This window comes from Muntiacus reevesi, chromosome 1 (assembly GCF_963930625.1).
Source record: "Muntiacus reevesi chromosome 1, mMunRee1.1, whole genome shotgun sequence".
In the NCBI taxonomy this organism is placed as follows: domain Eukaryota; kingdom Metazoa; phylum Chordata; class Mammalia; order Artiodactyla; family Cervidae; genus Muntiacus; species Muntiacus reevesi.
The window spans coordinates 103,797,520-103,816,573 of NC_089249.1; the positions used below are offsets into that span (position 1 = coordinate 103,797,520).

The 19,054-nt window shown below is 38.6% G+C and overlaps 1 protein-coding gene across 3 annotated transcripts; it reads left to right on the forward strand.

The window, feature by feature from the left end:
• The first annotated feature begins 71 nt into the window (after positions 1–71).
• On the forward strand, positions 72–18,823 carry EXTL2 (exostosin like glycosyltransferase 2). Of its 3 annotated transcripts, none has more exons than XM_065927618.1 (7): positions 72–161; positions 592–785; positions 999–1,167; positions 3,403–3,481; positions 12,784–13,211; positions 13,858–13,928; positions 16,715–18,823. In XM_065927618.1, exons 4-7 carry the CDS (start codon positions 3,477–3,479, stop codon positions 17,201–17,203), a joined length of 993 nt encoding a protein of 330 aa, XP_065783690.1. In that variant the 5' UTR covers positions 72–161; positions 592–785; positions 999–1,167; positions 3,403–3,476; the 3' UTR covers positions 17,204–18,823. The 3 variants fall into 3 exon arrangements, with proteins under 3 accessions (XP_065783690.1, XP_065783697.1, XP_065783701.1); XM_065927625.1 differs by having other exon boundaries at positions 98–402; XM_065927629.1 differs by having other exon boundaries at positions 98–264.
• Positions 18,824–19,054: the final 231 nt, after the last annotated feature.

The following is a 19,054-nucleotide window of genomic DNA, read 5'->3' on the forward strand; positions in this document are numbered from 1 at the left end:
GGGACTTGCGCAGTGGGGCGGGGCTTACGACGAGGGCGGAGTTGCGAGTTTTACAGTGGCCAAGGAGAGGTGGCATCCTGAAGGTGGTCTAAAAGGCCGACTTGGAGTGAATTCCCGCCACCTGTACGCAGGAAGAAAATCCTGAGGTGGCCACCCACGGAGTGAGCTGGCCACTCCGACTACATTTCACTGCTGTTCCCGGATGCGCTGGCATCCTGCGCCTGCCCTTTCGCCATTGCCCGTATCTATTAGCATCAAATCCCGGTTTGTTCCGTAGCAGTGCTTGAGAATCCCGTCAGCAGGAAGCGCAAATGATGATGGTTTTGCTGGGTGAACTCTATGGGTACCCAAATCCTAGTAATCCACCCAGCCCCGCGCCCCCAAACAGCGCCTGACCTTTCTGTACGTCACGCAGGAGGCAAATACCTTCCGAAAGAATGTTAAATGTATTTAAAAGAGCTCTTTTTGAAAGGAGTGCCTACGAGACCGTGTTGAAATTGAGATTTGGTTAAGGCACTGACTGATTCCCCGACCATCTCAATCCGTTGTTAACCCCAAACTCGAGTTCGTACACGTCCCCTTTACTTCCAGGTCATCCCAGAGGCCGGAGCCGCGACTCTGATTCTTGTGAGAACTCCATTGCCCATTTCAGGGAAGCGCAAGAAAAATTGACTCGCTGGTGGGACACGAGGGCTGCGGAGCGCGGAGAAGCGAGCCTGCGGACCAGTCCTGGGCCCTACGGTCGCCGGAACTCCTCTTCGGTGTCTTTCTGGGAAACTGTTTGGGTAAGGTCAGGTGGTCCATCACCTGAATGATTAAAAGTTGTTACGTTGAGGGAGAAATGGGGGGAAAGACTAGCTTTTGGAAGTGAGGTAGAAACTACAAAACCGAGCTTCTTGGGAACAGCCTTTTAATCTAACAGGAAGTGGAGCATCACTGAAAGGGAGGGGCGGCCACCCGGTACTGTCCCCAGCTTTAGGCTCTCTCTTTGTGGGCAGCGTTTCATCCAGGTTATCAATCCAGCGAATGACGCCGGGTGCATGCAAACTGCTGGGTTTGGAGAAAAAGCAAAAAATGAGCAAGCGAGACGCCCCTTGCGTTTTATGATAACCAAGCTTCAAGCAAATAAATTGCCTAGGTCTCACTGCAGTCTTTTCTGCACGAGAGGTAAGGAAATAGCAAAATGCTCTCTGGTTAAAAAATTTTTTTATAATGAGAATATATCTGTTTTGCTCTCTTTCTTGGAACTTTATGAGTTTGTGGGGTAGTAATTCTGTGTTTTTATTTTTGAAAATATAATGTATGTATTCTACAATTTTTAAAAAAATGTTCATGTTAATTAAAACTGTTGTGTAAAAACAGCTCGATTCCAGAAATTAAGTTCTGGACAGAGTATTTTGTCTTTGCCTTTCTTGGCCTATATTTCATTATTTTAAACAGAAAGCATAGAAATATTTTCACTTAGTAGCATTTATTTATATTTTTAGGAAGCTTTTATATTAGCCAGAGACTAAATTTTGCTCAACTGCACTGCTGGAGAAAGGTTAAATGGGTACAAATTAGGTTAATATTTAAATATTATAAATATTTCGACTGCAGTTGAGTTTTTCCTCCAAAGCTGCTTTATTTCAATATGATGTAACTGGGGACAGGGGTTGAAGGGGAGGGTGGTTCAGATATATATGGAAATAACTAAATTTCAGCAACTCATTTCCAGCATTATCTTAACTCATCAAGGTCAGCTGCAATTTGACCCTGTGTTTTTGTATTCTGCCTTTGAAAATAAATTCTTCATTTTGACTGTATTGCTACAGATGAAAAATTGTTCAGTTGGTTTATGGAGAAGTCTGTGACACCATTTTTCAAATAGTTTTGAAATAAGCTGGAGAAACTGAAGTTTAATTTCAGTTACATTGGTTCTGGAACTCCTAAATTCCTACACTGCTTACCCCCAAAAATGTAAGATAGCTATTCCTGCAAAGAACTTCTTTCAAAAAATGCCAATGCCACTTCACATTCTTTGATGGCATAATTACCAACTGAAGTTGTAAATATTTCTTAGAAATATAATGGTTTATATAAATTTCCAATTTAGGAATATAAATTGGACACTAAATCAGGAGAAGTTCTATGAGTGGAAAATGACGTCTGGCTTGTTTTGTCATCTTGAAATGATGTTTGTCCCATATATGTTAACCAATATATGTTGTCATATCAAAGTTATAGTTACTTTCTTTCATTCATTCAGTGATCATTTAATGTGTCTACTATGTGCTAAGCTCTGTGCTAAGCAAAGAATTAAAGTTCCTGGAAGAATTTTATGGGAAGAGGAAGCAGATGTGAGGACAGGGCAAATCTGTCCAGGATTTTAGAACTATGTGATGCCAAGATGTGCACAAGGGGTGCTTTTGGTATAGAGAGGAGGAACAAGTGTCACCTGATGAGTCTAGATACAGGCTAAGTCACCCCTTTGTCCCTTCAATAACTGTATCATGAAAGAATATGAGTTTGAAAAATCAAAAATGATTCTTCAGCTCTATTCAGGTGGTCATTATAGATGCAGTATCTTGCAAGTCTAATCAGCTCTGAATTCCTTCATATATTATGAGTTTATAAGATTTATAAAATAGGTAGATATATTCATGAACATTTTTAAACTAATGAATGAATTTCTGCCCTGAACTTTTATATAGTTGTTTAGATAATTGACTAATTAATTGTATTAGGTTAACTGTGTGGACTATATGGGGGGAAAGTTCTAACTTCTTAGACTTGTAATTGAGGACTGTGAGAAATGACGGCCAAGAGGAGTAAGGGGCAGAAGGTCATCTCCAGCCAAAGTTCTGACTCCCTTTGGGCAATAGTAAGGAATAGGAAGGATGTCATCTGTCATTCCTCAGTAAAGTAATTAATCCTGACCTTTACCTGCAACTCTATTTTAAACCCTGTGTTTTTCTTTTAGTACTTCAAATTGAATGCCATATGAACCTTAAGTGAAAAAAGAGTTTTGATGGTAGATAAAACTACAGACACTTAAAAGTCTAGAAATTGAATACAAGTGCAGGTTGCTGTGTCTGGAGGCCTTTCTGCATGGCATATATGTTCTGGTTTCAAATGAGTAAACATTAGATCATCAGGATGATATGGATTTACTGTTTCTGGATATTTAAGGGAAGATGAAAACAAAAATATAGCAATGTTAGCTATAGGATAGCTATAGCTATCCTCAGGAGGATGTCATCTACCTAGTCGCCTACATGTAATTTTTAGAACACAGTATAGAAAATTTTAAGTTCTAAAAATAACTCAAAGTCTATGGGCCATGGCATTAAAGCATTTTTTTTTTAAATTCCTCCTGATTGACAAAAACATCACAGGAAATTCTTTGATTTCCCTTAATAGTGCCAAGAGAGCCTGTTCCTATCAATTACTGAAGCCATAAGGAAAAATTTTTCAAAAATTAAAACTTTACCATAATGAGGTAAGTACCACTATTTTCTTTTTAGTTTTTAAAAATTGTGGTAAAATACACAAATCTGCCATCTTAACCATTTTTAAGTGTGTAGCTCAGTAGTGTTAAGTGTATTGACTTTATTGAGCAGTCAATCTCAAGAACTTTTTCATCCTGCAAAACTGAAGCTCTACAACCATTAAACAACTCTCCATTTCTCTGTTCCCCGGGTCCCCAGCAGCCACCCTTCTGCTTTTCTGTTTCTTTGAATTTGACTATTCTAGATTCCTCATGTAAGTGAAATCACATAGTATTTGTCCTTTTATACTGGCTTATTTCACTGAGCATGATGTCCTCAAGGTTCATCCATGCTGTAACATGTGTCAGAATTTCCTTCATTTTAAAGGCTGAATAATATTTCATTGAATGTCTATACCACATTTTTTATCCGTTCATCTGTCAATGGACATTGGGTTGCTTCCACCTTTTGGCTCTTGTGAATAATGCTGCTATGATCATAGGTGAAGTACCAATATTTTTATCTGAGAAAAAAATGTTTCCTATAGAGGTACTTTTGTTTCCTTGGAAATAAAGAGTTTTTACTTGAGCCAGGATCTGTTACAAAATACTGTATTGCCTGTCTTAGATCTTATCCATTGAAATAGTATTCCAGACTATAACATAAAGTCAATAAAAAGTTTATTCCTGTAAACGAGAACAAAGCTGAAACCAGAGACTACATGGAAAATGCTGAAAATACCAGGTGGGTCACAGGGGAGGTGGGAGTTTGTTCAGACCCTCCACTCTTTCTGTGGCTCAGGAAGCATCATTTAATATTCTCAGGCTCAGCTGTCCCATCTACGAAATGGGGTGGATGTGTTTTAATTCGCGTGGCTCTAAAGATTTGAGATGTTAGAGGAAAGAGGTCTGACAACTTTTGTTACTACTGGTAAGTTCTGTGACGGCAGGAATTGGAGGTCTTACTCATTATCAACCCTGGTGTCCGACAGTGCTGGGCTGGGTAAGCACCTAGGAATGTTTGTTTGTGGATATTCTGACCTTCCTCTAATAAAGTTTGGAAGCTCACCTGAATTCGGATTGCATTGATTTTAGTTCTGATATCTAAAGCTCTGTACAAATTATAATTTGTACATATAAAATTTGTTTCTCTTTGAGAAATGATTTTGGAATGTGAGTTTATTGCTGAAGACCAGTATTGTGTAAAAAGTAAGAGGATTCTGTAGAACATTCCAAGGATCTGTCGCCCAGCAATCTTGCCTCCCCTTCACTTTCCTGTGACTAAAACAGAGAGGAGTTCAAATGAAAAGCTTCAATATTCTGGAATGGTAAAAATAATGTATTTGTAGATAGACTTGGTTTCTTTTTGACCCATTTCTTGAACTAATTTTGCATGACACTGTACTGAGCTAAAAATGCTTTTCTATTTCTAGGCTTTCTTCTTAAGATGCATTGACTCCTTGGATCCTTATAAGTAGTGGATGTTTCTCTTAGGAATAAGGCCATTCCTTCTCCTGCTCTGATATATGTCCATAAGTTTGATCGTCTTCAAACATCATCATCATAATTATCATCATGATAGCTACAGTTAATTAGCAATTCCAAGAGGAAGATGCAAGACTGGAAGAAACTTTCATCTAGCATAATTGAGACCTGTGCACTTTGAGGGTAGAGAGGGCCTCTGCCTCAGTAACAAATGGCTGGATTGATGGAGGCAGTGTTTTAAGAAGACTGTCTGCATAATATTTATATGCTATTTCCTCTTTAATCAATGATGAGAAAGCAAATCTAGTTAATTGAGAGTAGCTGCCTGAAGAGGTATTGAGAAGCAATTTGATGATTTGTACAGGATGCCTTAGCAGGGGACAAAAATGCCAGGACTGACAAGCAGCCTTTGCTCCTGATAACAGGGCAAGACTGGGGAGGAAAGTGGAGACACAGGTACTTGGTGTCTGCTATCTGTGTTTTATGGGCTTCCCAGGTAGCTCAGTGGTAAAGAATCCTCCTGCAACGTAGGAGACCTGGTTTCAATCGCTGGGTCAGGAAGATCCCCTGTAGGAGGAAATGGCAACCCACTCCAGTATTCTTGTCTTGGAAATCCCAGTACAGTCCATGGGATTGCAAAGAATCAGACACTCCCTAGCAAATGAACACGCATGTGCACACACACACACACACACACATACACACACACACACACACACACACACACACACACACACATGTTTTTTAGAGTTCATTTGAACCTGATATACCTGTAAGGGAATGACTCACTCAACCTGGCTGCCAGGAGGAGGACTTGCTTTTTAATGTGATCAATACAGAAATTTTTTCTTACAGCTTGCAGTGAGAAATGACCTGTGGCAGCAACTTCTATTTTTCAAATGTGATATTATAGTAAATGCAGCTATTTACCAATATGTTTTAGCAATTTTGTTTCAGAACTGTAGACTCAAAAGGGCAGGAAAGGTCAATCTTAAACCTTCTAAATGACAGAACTTAGATTGGCTACCAGTGATCCTATATATGTTGTAGTCAGTTCTACTGTTGATAAAAAAAGATGAATCACTTTAACCCTAAGAGCCAGTTCATGACACAGTAGATTCAGATTGTAGGCATCTAAATCATCTGTTCAGATCACTGTACAGTTGGTTATAAACACAGCGAAACCACAAGGTAAATCTGTGATACTATGTGGATCCTTTTATTATTTATTACTTTAAGTCTATTCATATTCCTGCCTTTCTTATTCATATTTCTTATAATATCATTAACACAAAATAACTTATTTTGATTATTTGAACTGGTGAAAGAAGTAATGAGAGTTAAGCCTCCCTGATGGGAATTAGGGACTTCTCTGGTGGTCCAGTGATTAAAATTTTGTCTTCCAATACAGGGCACACAGGTTCAATCCCTGGTCAGGGAGCTAAGATCCCACATGCCTCATGGCCAAAAACCCAAAACATAAAACAGAAGCAATATTTTAACAAATTCAATAAAGACTTTAAAAAATTATAGCTTATGTATTAAGAAAGGCGTTTCTTAAAAAGAAGAAGAAGAACCATAAAACAAAAATAGATGGGTTCCTTAGAAGGAAAACTGAGGGAAAATCATTTAGGAAGGTGAGGATATCATTGGTTGAAAATGAGAAAGCTGAATGGCATTTATAAAATACACTGAAAAGAATGAATTTCCTGAATGGGGGAAATACAAAGGCAAAAGCTCTTCTTAGAATACTCTCTAGCACCTGGAAAAGACTCATAAAGAACAGTAACCTTTCACGTACTATTTCTGGCATTCTGGATTTTGCAATGAAATAAATTCTAGTGTGTGCTGCTTAAAACTAATGCAAGAGGCTTACTCTAAGCAATAATGAACTGACTTATGTGGTGTTCTGACTTAGTTTTCTATTTCTGCCAATTGTCCTGTCTCTCTAAGTTTTTTTCAGTTTCTAAACAAAAATTAAATTTTCATTTCTCAACTATCCAAGACTTTATTGTCTCTTTGTTTAAGCCATGTATGCTGCCAGATTAAGGATACAGCTTCTGGTTATTGTTACCAGAATTTACAAGGATGCTATTATCTAATAAGTGATGGTTTTCTCCCAAGGCAATTCAGCTTATTCTCCAAGAACGTCCATAGAAATAGGGATGTTCAAAAGCATTTTAATGAAGAATATCTTTGAAAAAATCAGAGTTCTAGGACATCTATAAAGTAGTTTTGGCCACAGAACTTAAAGTAGAAAGGTGATTTGTGTGGCCTGAGCTTTAGACTACATGTCATGCCCTAGTCCCCAGATGGGGGATAACCCAGGTCTTTTATAGAAGGAATGGTTTCTTAAGTTTTGACTCGACCTTAATTTGCGTTTAATTTGAGTTTATTTTTTTTTTAATTTCAGGCATTTCTTAGTCATTGTGAAGTTTGTTGTTGTTATTTAGTCATTGTGTCTGACTCTTTGCGACCCCATAGACTGCAGACTACCAGGTTCCTCTGTCCGTGGGATTTCCCAGACAGGAACACGGGAGTGGGTTGCCATTTCCTTCTCCAGGGAATCTTCCCAACCGAGGGACCGAACCCGCATCTCCTGCTTTAGCAGTTGGATTCTTTACCACCGAGCCACCAGGGAAGCCCCGTTGTGAAGTTTAAGACTGTTTAAATAAAGATTCCCTCGCTTTTTTCAACCATAGAGAATTGTGAACCTTGCTCAAAAAACAGCCAGGCACGGTTCTGAATTGCAGAGCCTGACAGAAAGGGCCCTCCATACAGTCGGAGTCAAAAAGGAGGCTCAGTCAAGAGCTGTAACACCTGGAAACAAAGTCTGATAGCACCGCGTTCCCCTTCCCCGGGATCACTGAGGGTGGAGGGTGGTGAGAGCCGCGCTCACAGAGGAGGGGATGCAGAAGGGCAGGTTGTGGGGTCTGGGGTTGGGGAGAGCGGGTTTTGTGGTGGAAAAGAGCACGTGCAACGTGTGGAGTCATGGTCAGCCCGCTGGCCCTAGGGACCGTGAGACCAAAGTCCTTTGGGAATTGGGGCCACATGTGCCTTTGCCTCAATAGGAACAAGTGTATCGCCCGCATGCTGTAAGCCTGGCCGGAAACTGCTCGTCAGGTGTCCGCTGATGTCTTCTAATTCTTTCATGTTCACAAAAGGGAACCCCAGGTTCTAAATTAGCCTCTGTGTTCCACCTTGGACTGTTTTTATCTCGTGGCAGTGAAGGGCCCCTTTCTGAGCATCTATATGCTATAATCATCAGTTTTTTTGGCAAGTGCGTATTTTGGAGGATGAGCCAGAGGAGAAAACAATCTGTACAATATGAGGCAAATCTCATAGTGAAATGGCAGAATAGTTACTATTCTTCCACCATCTGTGGCATTAAAATGAAAATGACAGCTTCTCAGTGTATGACGTGACGCTGATCATTGCTTTTCTATCTCGTGAGTCAGAGGACATAACTAATCTTCATTCATGCCACGCTCTGGCTAAATTAGTCTTTGTTCATGCTATGCTCTGGCTATTTGTTTTCAGCTTTTGTCTGGATAATTGTTGCTTTTTAATCCCAAGGAACTAGCCTGGAGTAAAGAATTCATCATTCAGTAGTGTTCTTCCTGAGGAACTCTGGTAGAAGATGTAGTAAATAACTGAATAGCAGGTCTTTGAAAATTCAGATTGCCTCATTCATTTAAAGACAAACACTAGAGAATTTGTTGCTTCATTGTATTATTTACTTTCCTACTCTGTCTTATGTCCACTTTTAAGAAAATTTCTTAAAATTTCAAGTAATGGTTTTCTAAAAGCTACCTCACTTTTCAAATATTTAAAAATTCTTATATAATGACCCAGCCATTCCTCTCCCAGGCACATGCGCAAAAGAAATGAAAACATACGTTCACAAAAAAACATGTACATGATTATGTGTAACAGCAGTATTCATAATAGCAAAGTGTGGAAGCAACCCAAATGTCTAGCAACTGTTAACACAAACAAATTGTGGTATATCTGTACAATAGAATGTTATTTGGCAATAAAAAAAGAATTAAGTATGGATATATACTATGACATGGGTGAACCTTGAAAACATTTATGCTAAGTGAAAAAAGCCAGACACATAGGCCATATATTGTATGATCTCTTTTTAGGAAATGTCCAGAATAGGCAAACTATGGAGATGAAAGTGGATCAGTGTTTGCTGGATGCTGGGGTAGAGAATGAGGGGAAATGGGGGTGAGGGGTGACTGCTAATGAGTAGGTCTTGGGCTTCTTTTCAGAGTGTTAAAAATGTTATAAAATTAGATTTGGTTGCACAATTCTGTGTAGATACTGAAAGCTACTGAACTGTGTACTTTATATGGGTGAAGCTTATGGTATGTGAAATAAATGTTAATAAAGTTATAAAAAAATCAACATACCAATATTAATATTTATATTATCATACAGGTACCTTAGTGAGAGTCTCATAGACTAATTTATGACGCATCCTTGCAGGATTTACCACAACACGTGGAGAGTCACGGACTGTGCCATCAGGGATCCAGGTCCTTTTTGGAATGAAGCAGGGTTTCAGAAAATACAGACAGATATCATTTTAAATTTTATTTATTAATTTTGGCTGCACTGAGTCTTCATGGCTGTGCAGGGGCTTTCTCTAGTTGCAGTGAGTTGGGGCGGCTCTCTAGCTGTGGTGCATGGGCTTCTCATTGCCATCGCTTCTCTGGTTGTGGAGCACGGGCTCTAGGGCGCTCGAGTTTCAGTAGTTGTGGCTCCCAGGCTCTACAGCACAGGCTCAGTAATTGTGGTGAGTGGGCTTAGTCGTTCCCCAGCATGTGGGATCTTCCCCGACCAGGGATCGAACCTGTGTCACCTGCATTGGTAGGCAGATTCTTAACCACTGGACCACCAGGGAGGTTTACAGATATACTTTTAAGTTAAATCATTTTAATTCTTGATTCTTTCTAAGATGAAGTTTATCCAGGTGGATTCTTTCTCATATTCCCCATTTAAAACTCAAAGCTGTGAACTAGATGGTACATTCTTCTCTAGACAATGAACAGAAGAAAGCTATACACTGAAATCCAAATAGCTATATGAAGTCATCACTGTCCAATCTGTTCTAAGGCTGTTTCCAGTGCATCTACAATAAAGTCCCAGACTTCATCTGTTCTCAAAGTACAGAGATGCCACTTGCACTGCAATCTATATAGTTCTTACTCTTCTATACAGACTATACAGTTTACATAACTTTATTGGTCTGTATAACTACATGAAATATTTGCATTGTCTTTCCAAAGATATAAATTATTCATAACTCTCAAAACATTTTTGATAGAAGGAAAATAGGGGGTTAGAAGCTATCTGACAGAGGAAATTTCTATGGTGGATATGGAGGAAAACTCCCACTTAAAAGTATATTATTGGTAAAAGTGAAACAGTCATTCATGAATTCTCTTTGACAGTGTCTATTTATAGTAAGCTATACAGATGAATCTTCATTACTCTTTCTCCACTAAACTGGCAGGTAGTTACCAGAATCTGCTTTATAGACTAGAGACACTGCTATATAAATTCTAGAATATGTTATTCCTACTCTGCTGTAGAAAATGAACCTTAAGATCTCAATCAAGGTATACTTTAAAGTAGTTGTCAGATGAATCTTAACTCTGAGTGCTTATAACCAGCCATTTTTATGCAGAACTGAAAATATGTTCTATGAGACTTGCTTTTGATTCAGCGTTAGAAGGATTAATAAGGTCTTTGAATCAAGGCTATTAATTTATAATGGTTTCTGTTTGGTTTATCACATTAACAAAGTATGTATTGTTTTAGGGAGAGGTGATATACAATGAAGACATTTGTACTCTCAAGCCTTAAAGTGGCCATCCTTGACAAATAATCATAGTAAAGCTGAGGTTACCTAAAAAATAATCCATTTTATTCATTTCTTAGAGTGAGGCCATGATGAAAGGGGAAACACAAAATTGCTTTTCTTAACAGAACAGGATGCAGACAAAGTCCAGGAGAGAATATCCTTGAAAGCTCTCTGAAAAGATTACTACAAGGGAACATTGCTTTTCAAATCTGGACTTTTGAAAAGTGAGAGCCGCTGAGTGACATTGACCATTCCCTTGTCCTTATGAATAAGTTCTTCCTTTGCTTGCCCAGCACTCAATGCGCTAGCACAGTATGGAGTATGTTCTCCTTCCGTCTTTAGAATTCTCCAGTCCCTGCTCTTGTGAACTTTAAAAGATGTTAAAGGCATGGTCTATATGACCTCTCTACATCCTTGTTGACCTATATAGAGAAAAACTATTTCTACAGTGGCACCACACACCTCACAACGTGAAACAAGGTCAGGGAAACTGTTGCCAAGTTTCCTCTGTGAAAAATAGATTAGTTGCCCATCATTTGGATAGTGAAGTGAGATTTCGTTTGGAATCCAGTGCCTCCAGAATGATGGCCTAGCTACAAATGCCCAGCTGAAACCCCGGGGTGTCCTTCTGATGTGTTCTCCTCATCACCACTGTCCTAAATTAACCTTGACTTTATTTACATTATCTCTCCCTACTATTTCCTCTGCTACGAACAGCAGAGACATCGTCTCTCTTATTCACTGCTATACGCACAGAACCTAAAATAGTGCTCAGTAATTATTTAATTTATTGAGTAAATAAGCAAATATGATGGCATGCAAAGCACAGAGTACAGGATCTAATAAGTAATAAACCATTATAATTGTTTGCTGCTGCTGCTCCTACCACTGTTATCTGATTCATATATTAGGATTCTGCATATGATTTCATTTGGAAACAAGTTTGCTGCCAAAAGTTAAGTTTAAATTTAGTATATGGAAGTGTTTATATATATATGTGTGTGTGTGTGTGTGTGTGTATATATATATTAGAATCAGTTGTACACCTTAAATATATATAATTTTATGTGTCAGTGATATCTCAATGAAGCCATTTAAATAATTAGTATACTACTAAGAGAAATATAGTGCTTCCCAGGTGGCTCAGTAGTAAAGAATCTCCTGCCAGTGTAGATATGGGTTCAATCCCTGGGTTGGGAAGATCTCCTGGAGAAGGGAATGGCAATCCACTGCAGTATTCTTGCCTGAGAAATCCCATGAACAGAGGAGCCTGGTGGGCTACAGTCCATGGGATCACAAAAGAGTCAGATACGACTGAGTGACTAAACAACAACAACAACAACAAAAGAGAAATATAATCCAATTAAAAAAAATAATCTCAGTTCCAAATTTTTAGTAGCGAAATGAGGGCAAATTTTAAAATATGCTGTTGAATTCTTCCTGTGTATAGATGTTCTTTGGTCTGCAACTGCAAAGCAGTCAGGGAAGGGAAGGTTTATTCACTGCGCTTTTTTTGTCTTCAGTCAGTTCAGTCACTCAGTCGTGTCTGACTCTTTGCGACCCCATGAATCGCAGCACGCCAGGCCTTCCTGTCCATCACCAACTCCCAGAGTTTACTCAAACTCAAGTCCATCGCGTTGGTGATGCCATCCAACCATCTCATCCTCTGTCGTCCCCTTCTCCTCCTGCCCCCAATCCCTCCCAGCATCAGGGTCTTTTCCAGTGAGTCAGCTCTTCGCATCAGGTGGCCAAAGTGTTGAAGTTTCAGTTTCAGCATCAGTCCTCCCAATGGCCAGGACTGATGTCTTAGGCCAAATCAAAAAGGCAGGAGGAACTGAACTTGAATAACTAAAAGGTGATTAACCTTTCTCTCCTTAAAAAAGCAGAGGCAAAACCATGGTAACTAGTAAGAATGCTAAGATTCTGCATTTTACTTCCATTTCTACCCCAGGTGTTGCCACATCTGCAAGCTCCCAGGAAGAGTGATGGGAATTCGCCTGCTTCGTCTGTCTTTGGTGGTCATCCTTGTGTTACTGCTGGTAGCTGGGGCTTTAACCACTTTACTCCCTAATATCAAAGAAGACAAGATGCTCACTTTGCGTAGGGAAATAAAATCTCAGGGCAAGCCCACCCAGGATTCCTTTACTCTCATAATGCAGACGTACAACAGAACAGATCTCTTATTGAGACTTTTAAATCATTATCAGGCAGTACCATATCTGCACAAAGTGATTGTGGTATGGAACAATGTTGGGGAGAAGGGACCAGAGGAGTTATGGAACTCCCTAGGGCCTCACCCTGTCCCCGTGAACTTCAAAGCACAGACCACAAACAGGATGAGAAATCGACTCCAGGTCTTTCCTGAACTGGAAACCAAAGGTGAGTTGCAGCTGGGTTTTTAGTCTGACAAGGCTGCAGTTAACCAGAACTGGGGACTCGTGTGTGGCTTTGGGGCCTGCTACTTACCTTAGTTGTCTGGAGAAAATAGGGAAATTTAATCATGAGAAAGCATTTTGAAAAGCTTAAGAGGCAGTTTCCCAGATATCAAGAAGCAGTCTCCTGGGGAAGAAATCACATATATCTTGCAACAGTGATAAAGAGGTTAATTAATATTGTAAAAGAAGACATGCTATGATTACATCTTGTTGCATCACAGAAGTTAGTAAATGCTATTTAACTTATGCTCGATGTGTTTTGCCACCTTCTTTTCCTCCCACTCATAGCAGTTACATGAACTTGTAATTTGCTTAAAAGAACCTTGGTTTTATTTATTTATAGGTTCATTAGTTTCTAGGATAATGGATGATAACTACGTGATAATCTCCCCCTTTGGAAATTGTAAAATCAATTATAGTTCAAGTAAAAACTTTTTCTGCTAGATAAATCTTTAAGAATACATTTTTTATTTACTGATTTCATTCAGAAAATACAACATCTGAGTGATCTATAAAGACACCACTGTGTCTTACAACTTCTGTCTTTACTTCCAAACTGTTTGATTTAAATTTTTTTTCTTTCATTTCAGCGGTGTTAATGGTAGATGATGACTTGCTAATTAGCGCCCAGGACCTTGTTTTCGCTTTTTCTGTGTGGCAGGTAATGTTGCTACTTGCTTTATGAAATCATCGGTATTAAGTCTGATCTAGTGTTTAACCAGAGAAACATGGTTTAATGTGGGGGTTACCCAGATTAGTGTAGACAATATTTATCTAAAAAGGAGATTACTTTGTCATAAAGTAATCAGATTTCCTGAGCTCAGTTAAGCTAACTGACAGTTATGGTACCTTTTATCTATACTTGTTTTATATTTGATATATTGGGGAGAAGAGCTAGAATTGCCTTCCAAAGAACAATGAGGAAATGCTGTGGTATAGAACAGAGCAAAGACTAAAATCCCGAGACACTTTTCCACAAGACCACAGACCTGTATCTCAAATGAGAAGTGTACTTCTGTATTATTGCTGCATAGAGCTTCCTTTGAAAGAAATAATTGATTATATTCACAAAATTTAATTCTGAGACCATTGTTTAAAAATTAATATTAATAATAATTCTACATGCACCATTGTGGTGGCAGATTTTTCCCCCCTTAAATCCCAGCTGGTATAAATAGGCATTAATTGCCTGGTATTCTATAAAAACACCTTTTTCCTGTTGAATATTTGTTCATAGTAGCCAGCTTTTACATGTTTCACTGTAAGTACCTGAAAGCAGAACTGCATACAAATACTCTGAAGCCTGTACAGTAACTAAACACTGTGCTACCCAATAAATGGTCTAATTTGCACTGTAGTAACTCTCCTTGATTAGCAACTTGAGATGTGACAACATTAGGTATTAATGGTAAGCGGCCACAGTACTCTACAGATACCAGCATTTTCAAAACTTCAGTTTTCAGCTTCATGCCTAGCGTACTGATCAACACATTTTTTCCATATCAGCAGTTTTTCCAGCCCCATAAATAAAAGCTTCCCAGGCCAAAATTTCTAATGTAATACTCCAGCTGTGAGACTTCTATTTCAGGTGAAAAAATCAATTTTCTGAAAATGTCAGGTTTGGGGAAATATGAGAACTACAGTTAATTAGAACAATCCAAGTAAACCATGATTAAAGATGGATAAATATGATTTTAAGTTTCATCCATAAAACTGTCAAGAACAGTTTCAATCCATTGCCTAAGATAATCTGACTCCTAGAGTCCGGTCCCATTGGTGCCCTATGGAGTGTGGAGATTTGGGGCACGGGGACAAGCAGGATTAGAACGGACACATGTCTGTGCCTTTGCACTTAACCACGACCTCCATTTGCAGTACTTTTCCTTTTCCTGCTCTAGCCATCTGTGAAATCTCCGTCATCCTCCTAGATTATGTAAGTGGCGCCTCGTCTCTGAGGCCTCCCAGCATTTATCCTCCCAAGCCCCTGATGTTCCCCTACCTCCCAACAATACACCTGTCGCTGTGTCCTCAGCGCTGTGCTGAGGATTACTCAGCTGCATTTACAGCTTTCTCAACAGTGTGGTGATTCCTAGCTCACGTATCTGTATCATACTCTCCCTAGATTGTGCTTTCTTTGACATGGGATTAAATCCAGACTGATTTGTGTGTGTGTGTGTCCCTAGTTTAGCATCTGTTAGTAAATGAGTGAAACTCAGGGTATTTATGAGATTGAACTAAACCTTTTTCAGTTCATATTTCTTTTCCATGACTCACTGCTTTTCTTTGCTGATTTTTGTTTTATTTTTAGTCATGCTCATCCTACTCTTATTGCTTTAATACCATCCTTTCTTCATAGATCCTGACACATCTCTTTATATATATATATATATATATATATACACATATATATATATGACATATATACATATTTATATATATGACTTCCCCCGTGGTTAAGCGGTAAAGAATCCACCTGCAGTACAGAAGACGCAGAAGACACCAATTTGGTCCCTGGGTCAGCAAGATCCCCTGGAGGAGGAAATAGCAACCCACCCCAGTATTCTTGCTGGGAATATCTCATGGGCAAAAGAGTCAGCGGGCTATGGTCCATGGGGTTGCAAAGAGTCAGACACAACTGAAGCAACTATATACATATATATATGTATATATGTATAGGTACATACATATTGACCTTTGAACAACACAAGCTTGAAGCATACAGGTCCACTTATACTCAGATATTTTCAGTAAATACCGACCATATTACTACATGATGCGTGGTTGGTTGAATCTGTAGATGCAGAACCATGGATATTGAAGGCTGACTATAAGGTTATACATGAATTTTCCATTATACTGTCAGTTGGCACCCTTAACTCCTGCATTGTTTAAGGGTCAACTGTATATATATGTGTGTGTGTGTGTGTATTTTTTTTTAAAAAGAAAAGGGATTAAAAATAAAACATTGCTTAAAACCAACAGTGACTTTCAAAAACATGGAAAAGCAGTAAAATTATACATGTACATCCATAATTTTATTTACTCCTAGGAGATTAAAACAGTTATTCAAAATAATCACGTATCTTCTTAATCTCCTGTAATAAACATTGTTCATATAGTCAACTTCTTTTACAGTAAACTCTGGAAACCAGACTCTTTGGTGACTAGAATTTATTAATATCAGATAATGTATGAGCTGGGAGACTATTTGAGAGGTCAGAAATTTTTTAAAGAGATTTGGGCTATGATGGAATTTGAACTTTAAACTTACCAGGACATAGATCTATGAAGTTGCCTGGAGATAAAGGAAATTGAGATGTAGAAGCCAGGAATAAAATAACACTGACAAATCAGTTTAATTATTTCTGTAATAAATCATTGCCTTTTTCACCATCTTAGCTCTAAAGAAATGCCACACCGAATTATTATTTTTTTTTATATTTTCAGCAATTTCCTGATCAAATTGTAGGATTTGTTCCCAGAAAGCATGTGTCCACCTCCTCTGGTATCTACAGCTATGGAGGTTTTGAACTGCAGACACCAGGGTTTGGAAATGGTGATCAATACTCCCTGGTCCTGATTGGAGCCTCGTTCTTCCACAGCAAATACCTGGAACTCTTTCAGAGGCAGCCTGCAACTGTCCACGCTTTGTTAGATGAGACGCAGAACTGTGATGACATTGCCATGAATTTTATCATCGCCAAGCACACTGGGAAGACTTCAGGGGTATTTGTGAAACCTGTAAACATAGCCAATTTAGAAAAAGAAACTACCGGTGGCTATTCTGGAATGTGGCATCGAGCTGAGCACTTTCTGCAGAGGTCTTATTGTATAAACAAGCTTGTTAACATCTACGACAGCATGCCCTTAAAATACTCCAACATTATGATTTCTCAGTTTGGTTTTCCATACGCCAATCACAAAAGTAAAATGTGAAAGTGAAGCAGACACAAAAACAAACCTCAGAACTGCTTGTTATTTGAGTAGCTTCTTTGTGCTCTGGTTGGTCTTTTTATTTATTTATTTTTAAGCAACATCACGAACTTTATTTCTACTCCAGAAGTCTCTACAAAGGGGAAGAATGCATGGGGCTTCTAGGATGTACAATTTACATGTGCTTCAAAACCCAAGAAGCTGATATTATCCAGATAGGTCTTATGATAAGTCTTCATTCATGGATATAATTCCTTGGTCAACAATTATATTGTTTACATGCTCAGACTGTTCGACAGTTTTTTTTTAATTGAAATATAGTTGATTTACAGTGTCATGATGATGCTCTACAATTTTGTTTTTTGACTCCTGGCACTTTTCTTAAGGACCTTTAGCAAGCCGTTTCCAGGATGAAAATCTCCAGAGAAGTATTTCTCAGCTTTTTCATTCAAGGATGATTATTTTCATCTGAAGCCTGAAATGCCTCTTTCTCAAAAGACTGTGGTGTAGGGTAAAGCCATGTGAGGAGAGAATGGTCTCAATCCCATATAAAAACAAGTGGAGATTCTGTGACTATCAGGGTTTCTCTTCTGGGTCTTCCAACCAGCCCTTTCTAGGACTAGCTCGTCCCAGCATGGTTTTGCTGCAACCATCAGCGCTTTCTGTGGTTAAGTCTGTTGTGACTGGTTGGGTTAATTTTAGTAGCTGAATGATGTCTAGTTGTTTGCCTGACTTTTGCGAGCATTTACTGCATGGATCACAAAAAAGTGCAGCCTGTATTTCTTATATGCAACTTCTATGCAACAAGGAGTTAATGTGTTACTAGATTCAGGTCCTGCATTTTGGCACTGAATCTGACTTTGAGATTGTACATTAATTTTTAGATTTTATATAAAAGATGCATTGTTTAAGAAACATGCGTAAAGTAACTCTTCTGACAGAGTGATTCAGTAAGACCAGGCAGAAATTAAAACCCTTACTATCTGATGACCTTTATTGTTATAAAAGCATCAGTTATCTCATGGATACTAAAATGTTGTGTGTGTTTCACACAAAGTCAGTGTCTTGGATTCTGAATTCCCCCTCCGAGCCCCTGCTGCCAAAAGATTCAGAGATCATGATGAAATTTGAATTACATAGATGTAGAAAAAAAAAAGACCTGAGTCATAGCAGAGAAATTCCACAGGGAGCTTGCATCAGTTCATTGTTAAGTTGCCCACTCTCTGTTACATGAATTAGTATCTGTTCCACACTGTGTTTGGTCCTTAATTCACTACTGGTGGAAAGGAATACTTAATTAAGCCTCTTTCTGCCTCATTCTCCTCTTCCTATTCCCCCTCCTTCTCCCATATTCCATAATGGTCTCAAAATGGCACAGCTATGAAAATAATCGTGGTTAATGTTCCAACAATGAGATCTCTTGTACAGTTAGCTAAGTGTATATTGTTCCTTTCCATGGGCATGTGTGTGTGTGTTAATGCCATCTGAGAAAACCAGTAGAACTTGAAGCCTCACTAAAACTCTATAGTGTTAATTATCTGCTTTGTCAAACCTTGGTAGTGATTCTTTTTTTTTTGCCTCTTGAGATTGACAGATAAATAAAATAAACTTTTACCATCCAGATGTTTTTGTTAATTAAGCAGATTTATGCTTTTTTTTAATCTGTATTCACACAAATTTCCAAATATTCTCATGTTGCTTAGAGTAAGGTAGGGATATCTGCTACATTCCCCATGAGAAAATTTTCCGGTGGGAGAATATTCTCAGATTTTTTCATCTTCTATTCTTAAACATCTATTCTTCAGCATCACTCAATTTGCTCATATATTTTTCAGACGTTGTAGAGCATATATG